Raw genomic sequence first — 16,786 nt, forward strand, 5'->3', positions numbered from 1 at the left:
GGAAAATCAACACAGGGCATGAATCATTAGCATATAGATGTTGTGCCTCGAGAGGTTTGTGGGAGTTTAGTGCGTCGTTTAGACCTGCAAGTGGTTTAAACGTCTGCTTAAAAAGTTGCTTGTCATGGTTAGTGATGTTTTCCTCACCTTTAGCTACACAAAAGCCACACTTTTGCAAATAATTTCCAGAGGTTCTTCGTAGGTGCTTCCAAATATGTAAGAGTGAATCGATCCTTGCCTTTGTCTTTCCTCAGATTCCCAGCCTCAGTCACAGCGTCGTCTCGCAGACGAGTTTTAGGGCCGAGTACAAATCTACAGCCGGCCCCACCGTCTTCCAAAAGCCTGTTAAATTCCAGGTAGACATCACGTACACCGAGAGCACCGCGGCCACCAAGGAGAACGGCATCTATTCAGTCACCTTCACTCTGCTCTCAGGTAACCACAGCAACCGCAGTCAACCCCGCTAATCAAGCCCGTTGAACGTGAGTGTAGTTTGAAAACCCGAAAATAGCTGTGGATAAAAGTGAAAAGGGGAATTATTTTACCTTTCTCCATGATGTTGAATTGTATTTGGGATGATTGCACTAAATTTGTCAGAATAACCTACAAGAGTATTTTTAAAAGGACAAAAATCCCAGGTAGAGCACAGATTGGGTCAAATTGGCAGTGTGGTTGCATGATAAATGCTAAAATATATATATATACAGTGGCAAGAAAAAGTATGTGAACCACTTGCAGTCCGTCGCTAAACTAGCAAAAGTGGATTCGGACACTCCTTAAGCACCTGCACCATGTGCTTCAGACCATGCACTTAGATCGTTAAAATAGGGCCCATAGTCTTGAGAGAATTTTTCTTTCTGCCATCAAAGGAACAATCCTTAAGGTGTGGTCACATTTGGACAAAAAAAAAAGTCTGTTGTCAATAGTATAGATATAGTGGGTACGGAAAGTATTCAGACGCCCTTAAATTTTTCACGCTTTGTTATATTGCAGCCATTTGCTAAAATCATTTAAGTTAATTTTTTTTTTTCCTCATTAATGTACACCCAACACCCCATATTGACAGAAAAACACAGAATTGTTGACATTTTTGCAGATTTATTAAAAAAGAAAAACTGAAATATCACATGGTCCTAAGTATTCAGACCCTTTGCTGTGACACTCATATATTTAACTCAGGTGCTGTCCATTTCTTTTGATCATCCTTGAGATGGTTCTACACCTTCATTTGAGTCCAGCTGTGTTTGATTATACTGATTGGACTTGATTAGGAAAGCCACACACCTGTCTATATAAGACCTTACAGCTCACAGTGCATGTCAGAGCAAATGAGAATCATGAGGTCAAAGGAACTGCCTGAAGAGCTCAGAGACAGAATTGTGGCAAGGCACAGATCTGGCTGTAAGATCAACAGATCCTCAGATACTTTGATCTCCTGAGATATGGACAGCACAAACGCATACGGCCATTTGTCTCCACACCCCACAGCGTGAAGTTGCGGGAAGGCTTCTTTCCATCCTGTCCTTCCTTCGCATTTGCTCCTTCTCCCCCACTTCCTTCCCTTTACACATTCTTCCCATCACTCAGTTCACTTAGAGAGATTATATACAAATTATAATGTTCTGTCAATGCAAATGAATTAACAGTTATGTTTGGTATCATTTGAAGTGTCTCAATGCAACTGGTACAATGGTCTCGTCTACATGGAAGTAAACCAAAGGTATTAAAGGTTTTAAGAGTTTTAGAGATACTTTGGTTGCAACCATGGGTGTGCCTCTATCCCAGGGTCTTTCATCTGAATTACCTCCTGTTCCACAGCAAGGTGCGAACCCCTGAGGTCTGTGACCCTAGTCAATGCAAATTCTGATTGTAAGTTCATGCCCCACATCGGGGGATGTTTTGTCTTGGTCTGAGTATTTAAAGAAATGTTGCAAAAGGCTCAGGGCGCTTCTGTATTCAGACGTGTCCTCATTGCTGGGTGTCTAGGACACCCACCAATGTGTATTTTCCTAATGTCAGGTATGCATCTTACTCTATTTCTGAGCATTTGATGTTTGGTATGGATCACCTTTGAATTGATTATGTAATTGGCTTGATACATTTACCTGACTAATAAATTGTCACATTTGATTTATTGTGACTTACTCTGAAATTATTGACTTCAGTAGATTACGATGTATCCATTGTTACCGCAAATCTGCATCGGGTTAGTAACGGACTAAAGTCCAGTTGAGTGGAGCATAGGGCACACTAACTGTGATTTTAGAGCTCCGACTAACGCTTGGCATTAATTCAAGTGTATTTAGACTGTAAAGGCTAAAAAGGGAATTCCGTTTAGGACATCTAATCGACCAACCTAAATAGGGTGAGCCTTACCTCTGTTTATTGTAAGCTAAGTGTACATGGGAAACTATGGCATAACCAAACCAAAGCTACTATAAGAGAAGTAATATTGGTCGGCTTAACTGTAGTAGTGGTTGTGACCTGACTAGAGTTAGTGTTACTCTAATTCAAGTGTATACAGATCTATGGGGACTACACAAATACTTTTAGAGAAAGCAAGCATGAGAGCAGCACTCTATTAGTATAGTCAATTACCTCTGTCTAGTGACCAAGACTGGCGAGTTTGTGATCGTGTGCCCGCATAATTAATGAATGGCCAGTGTGAGGACCCTGTGCGACACTGAGAACCGAATGAACGAGAACAATAAGATTAAAGAGTTAAATAGAATAAATTTCAAATGTAAAGCTAAATTATTATACAAATGACCAATAATCAATTGACATTCTAAACTAAATTCGAGGTCATAATAACATGGAGTCAGATAAGAGATTATTTGGAATTCAACTACTTTGCCATGCTGAAAAGACGGAACGCGCAAGAAACCTTCCCCGCCCGGTGGGAAACCGCCATTGGGCCGATTGGGCGGGCCATACATGGCCATGGTTACAAAAAAATTCTGCTGCACTTAAGGTTCCTAAGAGCACAGTGGCCTCCATAATCCTTAAATGGAAGACATTTGGGACGACCAGAACCCTTCCTAGAGCTGGCTGTCTGGCCAAACTGCGCTATCGGGGGAGAAGAGCCTTGGTGAGAAAGGTAAAGAATAACCCAAAGATCACTGTGGCTGAGCTCCAGAGATGCAGTCGGGAGATGGGAAAAAGTTGTAGAAAGTCAACCATCACTGGAGCCCTCCACCAGTCGGGGCTTTATGGCAGAGTGGCCCGACGGAAGCCTCTCCTCAGTGCAAGACACACAAAAGCGCATGGAGTTTGCTAAAAAACACCTGAAGGACTCCAAGATGGTGAGAAATAAGATTCTCTGGTCTGATGAGACCAAGATAGAACTTTTTGGCCTTAATTCTAAGTGGTATGTGTGGAGAAAACCAGGCACTGCTCATCACCTGTCCAATACAGTCCCAACAGTGAAACATGGTGGTGGCAGCATCGTGCTGTGGGGGTGTTTTTCAGCTGCAGGGACAGGACAACTGGTTGCAATCGAGGGAAAGATGAATGCAGCCAAGTACAGGGATATCCTGGATGAAAACCTTCTCCAGAGTGCTCAGGACCTCAGACTGGGCCGAAGGTTTACCTTCCAACAAGACAATGACCCTAAGCTCACCGCTAAAGTAATGGAGTGGCTTCACAACAACTCCGTGACTGTTCTTGAATGGCCCAGCCAGAGCCCTGACTTAAACCCAATTGAGCATCTCTGGAGAGACCTAAAAATGGCTGTCCACCAACGTTTACCATCCAACCTGACAGAACTGGAGAGGATCTGCAAGGAGTAATGGCAGAGGATCCCCAAATCCAGGTGTGAAAAACTTGTTGCATCTTTCCCAAAAAGACTCATGGCTGTATTAGTTAAAAAGGGTGCTTCTACTAAATACTGAACAAAGGGTCTGAATACTTAGGACCATTTGATATTTCAGTTTTTCTTTTTTAATAAATCTGCAAAAATGTCAACAATTCTGTGTTTTTCTGTCAATTGGGTATTGTGTGTACATTAATGAGGAAAAAAAATGAACTTAAATGATTTTAGCAAATGGCTGCAATATAACAAAGAGTGAAAAATTTAAGGGGGTCTGAATACTTTCCATACCCACTGTATGTATGAAGCACCGCTGACACAGAATCACTTTCAAACCAAGCAGCTTCCTGTTGGTCAACGCAGCAAATTTACGAATTTCGCCCTCATACGAAACTCCTGAACACGAGATTTCTAAAATTACAGGATTTCTGGGCAATGGTGCATGTGACAGCACCTTCAGAAACATTTCCATTTAATTCTCAGATTGAGCCAAATAGCCTCTTACACACACCAATTATCCCATCATTATTATTTGTAGAAATATTGGCTAATGCATCATTCTCCTTTATTTTCTTTCGTTAATATTCATTATGTCTCCACATAATAGCGCTAACAGCAGCTCTTTTCCACTGTAGTGTGGATTTTAAATAATGTTGTTGTCCACCTAGGTGAGTTAAGGAGGACTGCAAGTTAGAAGTGGTTTTACAATAAATTCATAAACATTACAATCAGTCCAATCAATCCAAATTCCTGAAGGTGCAAACCAAGTGGCATGAATGAGGTCAACTAGACACCTCTGTATTAAGGAATGCCCTGTCCCAACTTCCTGTTTCAACCTGTTACACTTTATTTAAGGTCCAAGTCGGCGTTTTAAGCGGGTGGTAGAGACGATTCAGGCGCAGTTGTTAAGCACACACGACCAGCCAGGGGTCCAACAGCTGTCTGGTGAGTATAAATCCCCTGTCCCTTCCCCCATTCCAACCCGAGCCCCACGTTCCCTCTCATGCCTGTTTATACCCCTCCTCCATCATGCATGTCCCCCCACCCTTCGTCCACAGCACACCGCAGCACAGCATCACAATATTCTTCACATGATCCCACCCTAAAGCAATCCCTGTAGACGCTAGAAGAGATGGGGAGTTTTACAATTCTTGGTGATTGCCTTTGGCCACACCGCTGCTCCCATTTCTCAGATGGCATTAATGGTAGAATTCCCTGACAGTTCTCCAAACATGGGCACCTCATAGTCTCCCAAAACTAGAAATCATGAAGCTGTCCTTGTTGGGTGATGGATCTGGGCTGTTAATGTAAAGGTTTATGGTATAATTTCAGGTCGGGATAACCCCAAAACCGAAGTCTTGTTCTGACACAATTAGTTTGATCAGGCAGCTATTGTTTTAAACCAAAAGAAACAAATCAGAGACATTACAATAAAATATCAAGTTTTGGGAAAATATTTTTTCACTGTATACCTTCTAAAACCTCAAACTATTCAGATATTCAAGGATGAACAGCTGATTATGTGGTTCATCAGAGGAGAAAAGAAAAAAGAAAAACCACTTTTTTTCATCCTAATCTTCGTTTACCCCGTGCACGTCCTCTCTTCTTGACACGATAATATTTGACTGTGTCCCAACCATCTCCCTGATAACAGCTCCACCTACTGGTCTGATAAATGAACAACAACATCTTATAGACACAACCAATACATACCAAACTTTTCTGGTTTTATTAAATGCACACCAACACAGATTGTTTCAGTAATTCCTGGCAATGGAACTCCAAGGTTACTGTATTTATGTACTGTATATTTAGCAACGTTGATGCCTTTCCTGTTATATGTTCAACACTCAAAGTTTCTGTACATGTCTGAAAAAAAAAGTTATGAAAAAAAAAAAGAGTCTCTTAAGTTAACCAAAGACTGCATTTATTTCATCAAAAGCATAGTTAAATAATGTTACAATTTAAAATGATTTTCTGTTTTAATATTTTTTTAAATGTAATTTATTCCTGTGACATGATGCTTTAGAAATTATTCTAAGATGCTGATTTGGTGCTCTATTATTATTTTCATCATTGTAAAAAAAATAAAAAAATAAAAAAATAAATAAAAAATATAAATATATATATATTTATATATATATATATATATATATATATATATATATATATATATATATATATATATATATATATATATATATATATATATATATATATATATATATATTGAATACAATGAATAAAATATTGAATACTGAATCTAAAAAATGCTAAATATTTAAGCATTTTTGCTATAATGTACAACTGTATATGTACAAATATTAGTAATACATTCTACTAGCTATAATTAAAGGGTTACTTCACCAAAAAACGAAAATTCTGTCATTAATTAGCCATGTCGTTCCACACCAGTAAGACCTTAGTTTGTCTTTGGAACACAAATTACGATATTTTTGATGAAATCCAAGAGGTATATGACTAATAAGAGGGTGAAGTAGTCATCAACAGTGTTTGTTACTGCCACTTTGGGGAGATTTCAGGGAGTGTTGGGCAACAGGAAGACATTCCAGATCATCGCAAGAGAGTAGATCCTCCCTTTTTCTCCTCCTCTCGTCCTTCTCTGTTCCTACCCCAACACTGTCTTTCACTGTCTATCTCTCTTTCTCCTTCCCTTTCGCTTAAACATGTCACATTCATTGTGCTCCATGTCTCATTCAGCGCTGTATGACTCACTGTGGTTTGAACGCACTACAGCACTGCACAGATGAATGGCACATACTCACTGCAGTCAGATTACACTTGCCGTTCCAAAAATAAACATTAATAAACAAAAATCACTGATTTAATTATGTTATTTTGTGGAGGAGGTCGTGGCTTTCTGTGTGTATGCTAACAACTAACCTCCTGAAGTGTTTTATAGATTCATAAAACTATTTTTATTCCAAACAAGCATAATTATCCACACAAACTTGTCCAATAACCACCCAACCGAAGTCTTCTTGCCCCTAATGTAGTCTAGATGAAGACATCTGGCCCCATGCTTGTTAATTGGAAATTGCTCATTTGCTTCACTTGGGCATGATGAAGAGCGTACACAGCTAATCTAATGAGCTAATGCGCTGATCCAATTTATAAACCAAAAAAAGATTTAGGAAATTTCAAACTTTTTTTCAAGGCTGCTCTTATTTGTGAAAGTTTTGTCTGGTGTCAACACACGTTTCTCTCTCTCACGTGTATCCAGAGAACTCTCAGTGTGCTTCAAAATTCTGTAAAGTCACAAAATCCAAATGTGGTAAGACTCTTATGGCTTCTGTGTTAAATACACCAAATTGCATCATAATTACAGTGGACCTAAAAAGTATTTAAACATTTCAAGGGTTAGTTCACCCAAAAATGAAAATTCTGTCATTAATTACTCACCCTCATCCCGTAAGTCATTCGTTCATCTTCGGAACACAAATTAAGATATTTTTTAAGAAATCCGATGGCTCAGTGAGGCCTCCATTGACAACAAGTTAATTAACACTTTCGATGCCCAGAAAGCTACTAAAGACATATTTAAAACAGTTCATGTGACTACAGTGGTTCAACATTAATGATATGAAGCGACGAGAATACTTTTTGTGCGCCAAAAAAACTAAAAACAAATAACGACTTTATGACAATATCTAGTGATGGGCAATTTCAAAACACTGCTTCATGAAGCTGCGGAGCTTTACAAATCTTTTGTTTTCAATCAGTGGTTTGGAGCACGTATTAAACTGCCAAAGTCACGCCCCCCAGTGGTGAACTATTGAAATTTCGAAATACTTATGACGTAACAAGCCTCGTTTGCTGAAATCATGTGACTTTGGCGTTCCAAACCACTGATTCGAAACAAAAGATTTGTGAAGCTTCATGAAGCAGTGTTTTGAAATCGCCCATCACTAGATATTGTCATAAAGTCGTTATTTTGTATTTTTTTTTTTGGCGCACAAAAGTATTCTCATTGCTTACTTAAAATAATTGTTGTTCTTATTGAAGAACATACAGTTCTTGAAGTTTCTGGAATCACAAAATGAATCATGGTGAATTATATCACTACTCCCAATTTCTGTAAATAAAAACAGTTCGAAAACAAGCAGTTTGGATTGGATTGTTAGAAAATGCAAAGACATTGAGACATTTTTAAGCGTTACTTAAAGGGTAAGTTCGCCCATAACATTAAGGTTGAACATTCATAACATTAAGATTGAACCAATGTAGTCACATGAACTGTTTTATATATGACTTTAGTAGCTTTCTGGGCATTGAAAGTGTTAATTATCTTGCTGGCAATGCAGGCCTTAGGTGTGGAACGACATGGGGGTGAGTAATTAATGACACAAATTAAATTTTGGGGTGAACTAACCCAAGGTAATGCTTAAAAATGTCTGAATGTCTTTGCATTTTCTAACAATCCAATCCAAACTGCTTGTTTTTATTTACAGAAATTGGGAGTAGTGATATAATTAACCATGATTCATTTTGTGATTCCAGAAACTTCAAGAACTGTATGTTCTTCAATGAGAACAATAATTATTTTGGTAACACTTTACAATAAGGGTCATTAGTTAAACATTAGTTAATGCATTAACTAACATGAACTGACCAGGAGCAATACATTTGTTACTGTATTTGCAAGTCTTCATTAAGGTTAGTTAATGATAATACAGTTGTTCATTGTTTGTTCATGTTAGTTCACAGTGCATTAACTAATGTTGACAAGATTTTAATAATGTATTAGTAAATGTTGAAATTAACATTAACAAAGATTAATAAAGATTAATAAATGCTGTAGAAGTGCAGTTCATTATTAGTTCATGTTAAGTAATGTACAAACCCGATTCCAAAAAAGTTGGGACATAAAATTGTGAATAAAAAAGGAATGCAATCATTTACAAATCTCATAAAGTTATATTTTATTCACAATAGAATATAGATAGCATATCAAATGTTGAAAGTGAGACATTTTGAAATGTCATGCCAAATATTGGCTCATTTTGGTTTTCATTTTGGAGAGCTACACATTCCAAAAAAGTTGGGACAGGTAGCAATAAGAGGCCGGAAAAGTTAAATGTACACATAACAAACAGCTGGAGGACCAATTTGCAACTTATTAGGTCAATTGGCAACATGATTGGGTATAAAAAGAGCCTCTCAGAGTGGCAGTGTCTCTCAGAAGTCAAGATGGGCAGAGGATCACCAATTCCCCCAATGCTGTGGCGAAAAATAGTGGAGCAATATCAGAAAGGAGTTTCTCAGGGAAAAATTGCAAAGAGTTCGAAGTTATCATCATCTACGGTGCATAATATCATCCAAAGATTCAGAGAATCCGGAACAATCTCTGTGCGTAAGGGTCAAGGCCGGAAAACCATACTGGATGCCCGTGATCTTCGGGCCCTTAGACGGCAATGCATCACATACAGGAATGCTACTGTAATGGAAATCACAACATGGGCTCAGGAATACTTCCAGAAAAAATTGTCAGTGAACACAATCCACTGTGCCATTCGCCGTTGCCGGCTAAAACTCTATAGGTCAAAAAAGACGCCATATCTGAACATGATCCATAAGTGCAGGCATTTTCTCTGGGCCAAGGCTCATTTAAAATAGACTGTGGCAAAGTGGAAAACTGTTCTGTGGTCAGACGAATCAAAATTTGAAGTTCTTTTTGGAAAACTGGGACACCATGTCATCCGGACTAAAGAGGACGAGGACAAACCAAGTTGTTATCAGTGCTCAGTTCAGAAGCCTGCATCTCTGATGGTATGGGGTTGCATGAGTGCGTGTGGCATGGGCAGCTTACACATCTGGAAAGGCACCATCAATGCTGAAAGGTTTATCCAAGTTCTAGAACAACATATGCTCCCATCCAGACGTCGTCTTGTTCAGGGAAGACCTTGCATTTTCCAACATGACAATGCCAGACCACATATTGCATCAATTACAACATCATGGCTGCATAGAAGAAGGATCCGGGTACTGAAATGGCCAGCCTGCAGTCCAGATCTTTCACCCATAGAAAACATTTGGCGCATCATAAAGAGGAAGATGCAACAAAGAAGACCTAAGACAGTTGAGCAACTAGAAGCCTGTATTAGACAAGAATGGGACAACATTCCTATTCCTAAACTTGAGCAACTTGTCTCCTCAGTCCCTAGATGTTTGCAGACTGTTATAAAAAGAAGAGGGGATGCCACACAGTGGTAAACATGGCCTTGTCCCAACTTTTTTGGGATGTGTTGATGCCATGACATTTAAAATCAACTTATTTTTCCCTTAAAATTATACATTTTCTCAGTGTAAACATTTGATATGTCATCTATGTTGTATTCTGAATAAAATATTGAAATTTGAAACTTCCACATCATTGCCTTTTTGTTTTTATTCACAATTTGTACAGTGTCCCAACTTTTTTGGAATCGGGTTTGTAGTTTACTAATGTTAACTAATGAACCTTATTGTAAAGTGTTACCATTATTTTAAGTATATAAGTTATTTTATATAGTTTAGATTACCACAACACAACATTTTATTATGTTAATATATAAATAATTTATTAATTTAAATACTTTTAAGTCATCCTGCTGGCCCCCTCGAAGTTGGGATCCTTTGGTTTAATACAGTGACATTCAGACAGTTTAAGTAAAGCTCATAGAGTAGTTCACTCAAAAATTAAGATTCTGTCATCAATAGCTATGTTTCCATCCAAAGTTGTGAATTTAACTTGGAATATCGCATAAAACATTTGCGAATAAAGCAGCGTTTCCATCCCATATTTTCAATAGAACAAAATTGTCACTTCCTCTGAAACGCAAAATATCTATATCCAAGTTGCTGCAATCTGCGAAGTCACTGTGGCTCTTTTTTTTTTCTCCATCATAAATGACAGAGCAGCAGACGAAACGCACTAAGCGCTGTCATGTTATTTTGCGTTCGGATGCTGGAGTTTGGGAATGCAATCATCCTTATACCACATCATTCTGATGACAGACTTTGGCTCAGGCATTTCAGAATGAGCAAACCAACATTTGAGTTGCTGTGCAATGAAATTGATCCACCGATTAGGCCAGTTATCCAATCACATCCTCTTTTGAGGCAAAGTCACATGAGTTTTTTGTTGAGGATTTATTCTGTAAATGTTCTTGTTGGATAAAAAAATCAATAGCCTCAATTGAGCGCATAAGAGTATGTAATGCACATTTTTTTAATTTTTTTATGTCCATCTTGGTGTTTCCATCAAGGGGTTTTTATGCAATATCCCAAAATGCCAATGAAAATAGGTGGATGGAAACATTATTTACTACCCTCATATCATTCCAATGCTGTATGACTTTCTTCTATCTGAAGACATGAAAGTGTGTAAATGAGGCCAGAATTTTCATGTTTGCGTGAACTATCCCTTTAAGTATCCAAAAGGTCCACTGAATTATTTTATTATGCACACTACCTTATAAAAACCCAATCACAGCACTTGCAATCACGCATGTTATGTATTAAATCCCATTTAAAGTGCACCTAGTCCCATAAATACCCTTTTACATGTAACATAATGGAATCAGTAAGTGCGACATAATTTTATTTTGTTTTGAGTTTTGTGTGCACTAAAACACTAAGATGAGCACAACAGAAACTTGCTGTTACATACTTAGTGTGTGTGCTGTATGGCTTACAAACCTGGTCTTAGTTTCTTGGCTATGTGCGCCAAACAGACGAGGCTATACATATGTACACCAGAGGCTCTGATGTGCCCCCAAATGTTCAAATGAACCCTACACAACTGACTGTGTGCCAGTTTGTGTAATTATGCAGGTTGCATGTGTAGTCATGAGTTTGGAAGTATCCTAAATCAAGTACATTAAAGGGGGTTTTCTCATGCAGTCAGAAATGGCTGAAGGCTAGTCTGAGCCTCAGATGGACCAGACCGTCTGGTGCATATTACACCCAAATGCCAAGAACTTTTGAAAATTGCTATTTCCAGTCACCAGTTCCAGCAATCAGGATGTGCAGGTTTTTAATAGCCTGTCGAGAAACAAAAACTTTACAAAGTCTGCTAGAATAAGTGAACTACACCGCGTTCCAAATTATTTTGCAAGTGACATATCGGTAAGATTTCAGTAGAATAAACATTCAGATTTTAGTTTTTCTAAGAAAATGTTTGTTTGATTATTTATCCATGTCTTTTTAGATAACTGGTATCAATCTCAGACAAAATAATTTGCCAGATCTATGGAAACCCTACTTAGAGGTTGTTCCACATTATTAAGCAAGTCACAGTTCTCATGCAATATGGGGAGAAAGAAAGATCTTTCTGAAGATGAAAAGCATGAAATGGTCCAATGTTGTGCAAAAGGCATGAAAACAACTAATATTGTGTGAAAACTGAATGGAGATTGTCGAATTATCATAAGATTTGTGAGTGATTTAGAGCACAGCAGAACTCGGTCAGATAAAGGCTTATTAATGAAAGTTCCTGTCAAAAAAATGTATTGTATTAAAAGGGCAGCTATAAAAAAAAAGCCAGTGTTGAGCAGAAAACAGGTATTCTGGTGTCTCTGAAGTCTTGAGAAGCTCTCCATGCAGGCTGGCAGTTGTGCGTAAAGATGCATTTCAGCCACTCTAAACCAAAGCTCACAAAGAGAAACATTTACAGTGGGTTTAGAAATACACGAAGACTCATTTTTAAATGGTTTTATTCACTGACTAATGCTGTACTACAATGGATGGTCTAAATGGATGGATTTCTGGATGGTTGGTGAATGGCCACTACGTTCCAACAAGACTGTGATGTCAGCAAGGAGCTGGCGGGTGATGATTTGGGCTGGAAGTGAGATGGAAGGTCCCTTTAGGGTCTCTGAGGGTATTAAAATGACTTTTGCAAGATAACTGGCCATTTTCAGCTATGGTATAAAAAGGAGGATAGTGCCTTCTGAAATACAATGCACTATGCACTATCCCATACTGCAAAAAAACACCACAGCAATAAAACTGTTTGAAAATGTATTTCTACACCCACTGTAAATGTTTCTCTTTGTGAGGTTTGGTTAGTGGTGTCTAAAATGCATCTTTATGCACAGCTGCCAGCCTGCATGAGACACCAGCAGCTTCAAATACCTGTTTTCTGCTCAACACTGGCTTTTTTATAGCTGCCCTTTTAATACAATTAATTTTTTGACAGGAACTTTCATTAATAAGCCTTTATCTGACCGAGTTCTGCTGTGCTCTAAATCACTCACAAATCTTATGATAATTTGCTAATCTCCATTCAGTTTCACACAATATTAGTTGTTTTCATGCCTTTTGCACCATTTCATGCTTTTCATCTTCAGAAAGATCTTTCTTCCTCCCCATATTGCATAAGAACTGTGACTTGCTTAATAATGTGGAACAACCTCTAAGTAGGGTTTCCATAGACCTGGCAAATTATTTTGTCTGAGATTGATACTAGTTATCTAAAAAGACATGGATAAATAAACAAACATTTTCTTAGAAAAACTCAAATCTGAAAGTTTATTGAACTGAAATCTTACTGATATGTCACTTGCATAATAATTTGGAACGCAGTGTAGTTACTGCATTTACCATTACCCAAGTTTATGAGGTTTTTGTAATTTAGTCTTTGTTGTTAGTAGCTTGTTCAAACAATTGCCCAGTGGTCTCGTTGCACAGACACTGGAAAGAAATTTGTGGAAAATGTTTGTAGACATTGTAGTCTTTCCATCCATCAAAAACTAGTTTTCATTTACATAATTACAGAAAATACAGTGGTGCTTGATGATATCCTGCTCTTGTATATTCCGCCTGTGGAATATGATATGTAATTGAACCGGACAGATGACATTTCATAGGCTTCTGTGACTCTGAGAAGTGAGCAAAATGAAGATTAAAGGGTATGTTCTACCCGCGTGTGGGTTTCCTGACTGATCTACGTGCCATTCTTTCTGCAGTGACAGAGTGTACAGATTCCACATTGCTTCACTCATTACTTTAGAACCTTTTCTAGTTATCTAGTGTTTCTTATGTTGGCTATTTAAAGCCATGTGATCCCATGTGAATCACCCTGACCAGAAAATCCAGAATAACCATCTTTAAAGTCAATATCAAATCAAAACCGACCTTATTTACTGTCTTAATACATGTTCCTGGTCTTACTGTATATGATTTTTTTCATTGGTACGTTCACTGAACGTTTTTCTTTTGGAAAACTTTTTAATACTGTCTTCACCTAGACCAAAAATAGTGTTAGCCAGTGCAGTTTATCTGTTTTAGGTACAGTTGTCTCACCAATCTCACCAATAGTTAATGGGTAATTTAATGGCAGTTAATATTAAATCTCACCCCAAAAAAAAAAAAAAAAAAAAAAAAAAGCGATTTGGTTGTTTTAACCCAGTGGTTGGGTTAAATGTTTGCCCAACTTTCTGGGCAGTTTTGTTTAACCCAACTATTGTTTAGTATGGCTGGTTTAAAATGAATGCAAAATAGGTTGGAAATTAAAAATCAGACACATTTCCTAGAGGCAACAGTAATAATCAAAAGGTGAACATTTATTAATAAGCAATTTAATAAATGTTCATTTATTAAGCATATTAATAAATGGTAAGTTCCAACATATTTTGGGTTCATTTTAAGCAAGCAGTACAGTAATTTTTATACAATAGTTGAGTTAGATAAAACTACCCATCAGGATGGGCAAACATTTAACCCAACCGTTGGGTTACAACAACCCAATTGCTGGGTTTGTCCATTTTCAACCCAACTTGGGTTGTTTTTAACCCAGCATTTTTTAGAGTGCAGGGGTACTTCAATAATAGCAAATTACAGCATATATGAAAAATATTACCATAAAGATGCTCTTGGGGTGAACTTGACCTTCAGCCTCTACCTCAAGGTGAAAAATGCTCCTCAAAAGTAGTCTGCAGCTGAACTCCATTCTAAACCTCACCAAGTAATTCCCTGTTATTTTTGGTTGATTATTCTGTATGACTTGGAACTATGTGTTGTGACAGAAGTAAAATGGGTTGCAAATGCTGTTTTACATTGACTTTAATGTGGTAGCTCTGTTTTGGAACACGGTAGCTCGTTTCTAACTGGTCCAAGCTGATTTAGATGGTTGACCAGATGTTGGGGACCTGGCTGAGATATGGTACTCCATCTTGGTCAAGGACATTGCTGGAAAAATTAAGTCATACCAGCTTAAGGTGGTCAAGTAAGCTGTTCCAAGATGGTTAATGTGGTTGACCAGCCAGCGGGAACCTAGTTAAATTTGGGCTAGAAAAAACATGTCATACATGTTTTTGGTGGTGAAGGCGATTTATCTCATCCAAGATGATCTACCAGCTCAGCTAGGTGCCCACCATCTGGTAGTCCAGCTTAAACTACAACTAGTTTTGTTGCTGTTGCTCAACTTGTAAAGTATAACTCTAGCACCCCCATGGTCATAGGTTCCATTTCCAGGGAACACACATACTGATAAAATATTGAAACTTGAATGTAATAACAAGCTTAAAGGGTTAATTCACCCAAAAATTTAAATAATGTCATTAATTACTCACCCTCATGTCGTTCCACACCTTCGTTCATCTTTGGAACACAAATGAAGATATTTTTGATGAAATCCAATAACTTTTTGACTCCTCCATAGCAAGCAATTTAACCACCACTTTCAAGGTCCAGAAAGGTACTAAAGATATTTTGGATCGACATGAGGGTTAAGAATTTAAATTTTTGGGTGAACTAACCCATTAATGGCAACCAGCTACAGTAGGTACAGACTTAAGCTGGTTTTAACTAATTTAACCAGGCAAGCCTCATATCTTGTAGAGAATTTCCAAATTCAAAAGTTAGTGTGGCCCTCAAAGCGTCTCCAAGTCGTAGTCTTCACATTTTTCCCTCTCCTATCTCTTTTCCCCTTTCTGTCCACTTCTCCTCGTACGAACCCATTGTTCATTTCTTTGTTCTCTCTTTTTTCCTTTTCTTCCTATCTGTGTACCTAGGCAGCCCATTGAGTAACTTCTTTGACGTAATTAAACAACTTTTTTCAGACGAGAAGAATGGCCAGGTGCCACCTGGCACGCCCAACAGACACCCATCTAACGCCCGTCGCCATGACCCTCAGCCTAGTGACTCTAAATGCCCGGCGGGCAATCCCAGGGACAATGCCAAGCTGGTGGCATCCTTTGGGATACAGGAGCAGCCCTAAAACTTTACCAATCAAGCTTTTTCAAACATACCCACATAAAAGCACTCAAAAATGTACATAATCTTACAGGTGGTGGAATTTATATTTGGACAAACTTTTTGTATGATGGAATGACTGTTGAAAAAACAAGTTATGACCCAAATCCAGACACATTTCCTCTTTCACCGTCTTTGCCATGTCAGTTTGCCAGCCTCTTCCCGAACCCCTGTTGTTTCTACCCCAGATGTGTTCATGTCTTTAAGTCTACCTTCCCGTTTTCCTCACCTTTGTGACGGCTTGTCTTTGCTGCTAGGAATTATCCAGAAAACGTATTAAAATGCTGCCCCTCTTCCCTGCACATCCTGTGACGGACATTTATTGACAGACGGCACTTTTCATGATGAACAAGCAGGTTACCAAGGAGATGGACACTTCATTCTTCATCATACTCTTCCCTTCCCACTCTCCGGTCTCTCTACAGTTGACAAGGACTAAAATACAGATACACACACTACTTGCCGCTCAACCACCTGTGTGCTCCCCTGCCATCATCTCAGCATCCTAACCTGTTAAAATGGTTGACCAGCTGGTGGGAACTGGCTGCACCAATAGACTCTGTTCCAAAACTTAGTGAGCTGCCTCTAAGATACCCAGACATCCCACCTCTCCCGGAAGGTCTGGGAGTCTCCCGCATATTGAAAGGGGGTCCCTGATGCAAGCAAATTATATACAATATCCCGGAAATCAATCAAGCGAGAGAGAAATCCTGTTTT

The 16,786-nt window shown here is 38.4% G+C and overlaps 1 protein-coding gene across 1 annotated transcript in view; it reads left to right on the forward strand.

Moving 5' to 3' along the window:
• The window catches only part of brsk2a (BR serine/threonine kinase 2a), a 273,553-nt gene extending 257,519 nt beyond the window's left edge, over nucleotides 1-16,034 (forward strand). Inside the window, exons 18-20 of the mRNA XM_067379486.1 lie at nucleotides 255-435; nucleotides 4,667-4,756; nucleotides 15,829-16,034. Of these exons, the coding sequence (XP_067235587.1) occupies nucleotides 255-435; nucleotides 4,667-4,756; nucleotides 15,829-16,034 (477 nt within the window). The remainder of the gene's footprint in view (nucleotides 1-254; nucleotides 436-4,666; nucleotides 4,757-15,828) is intronic.
• Nucleotides 16,035-16,786: the final 752 nt, after the last annotated feature.

This window comes from Chanodichthys erythropterus, chromosome 24 (assembly GCF_024489055.1).
Source record: "Chanodichthys erythropterus isolate Z2021 chromosome 24, ASM2448905v1, whole genome shotgun sequence".
In the NCBI taxonomy this organism is placed as follows: domain Eukaryota; kingdom Metazoa; phylum Chordata; class Actinopteri; order Cypriniformes; family Xenocyprididae; genus Chanodichthys; species Chanodichthys erythropterus.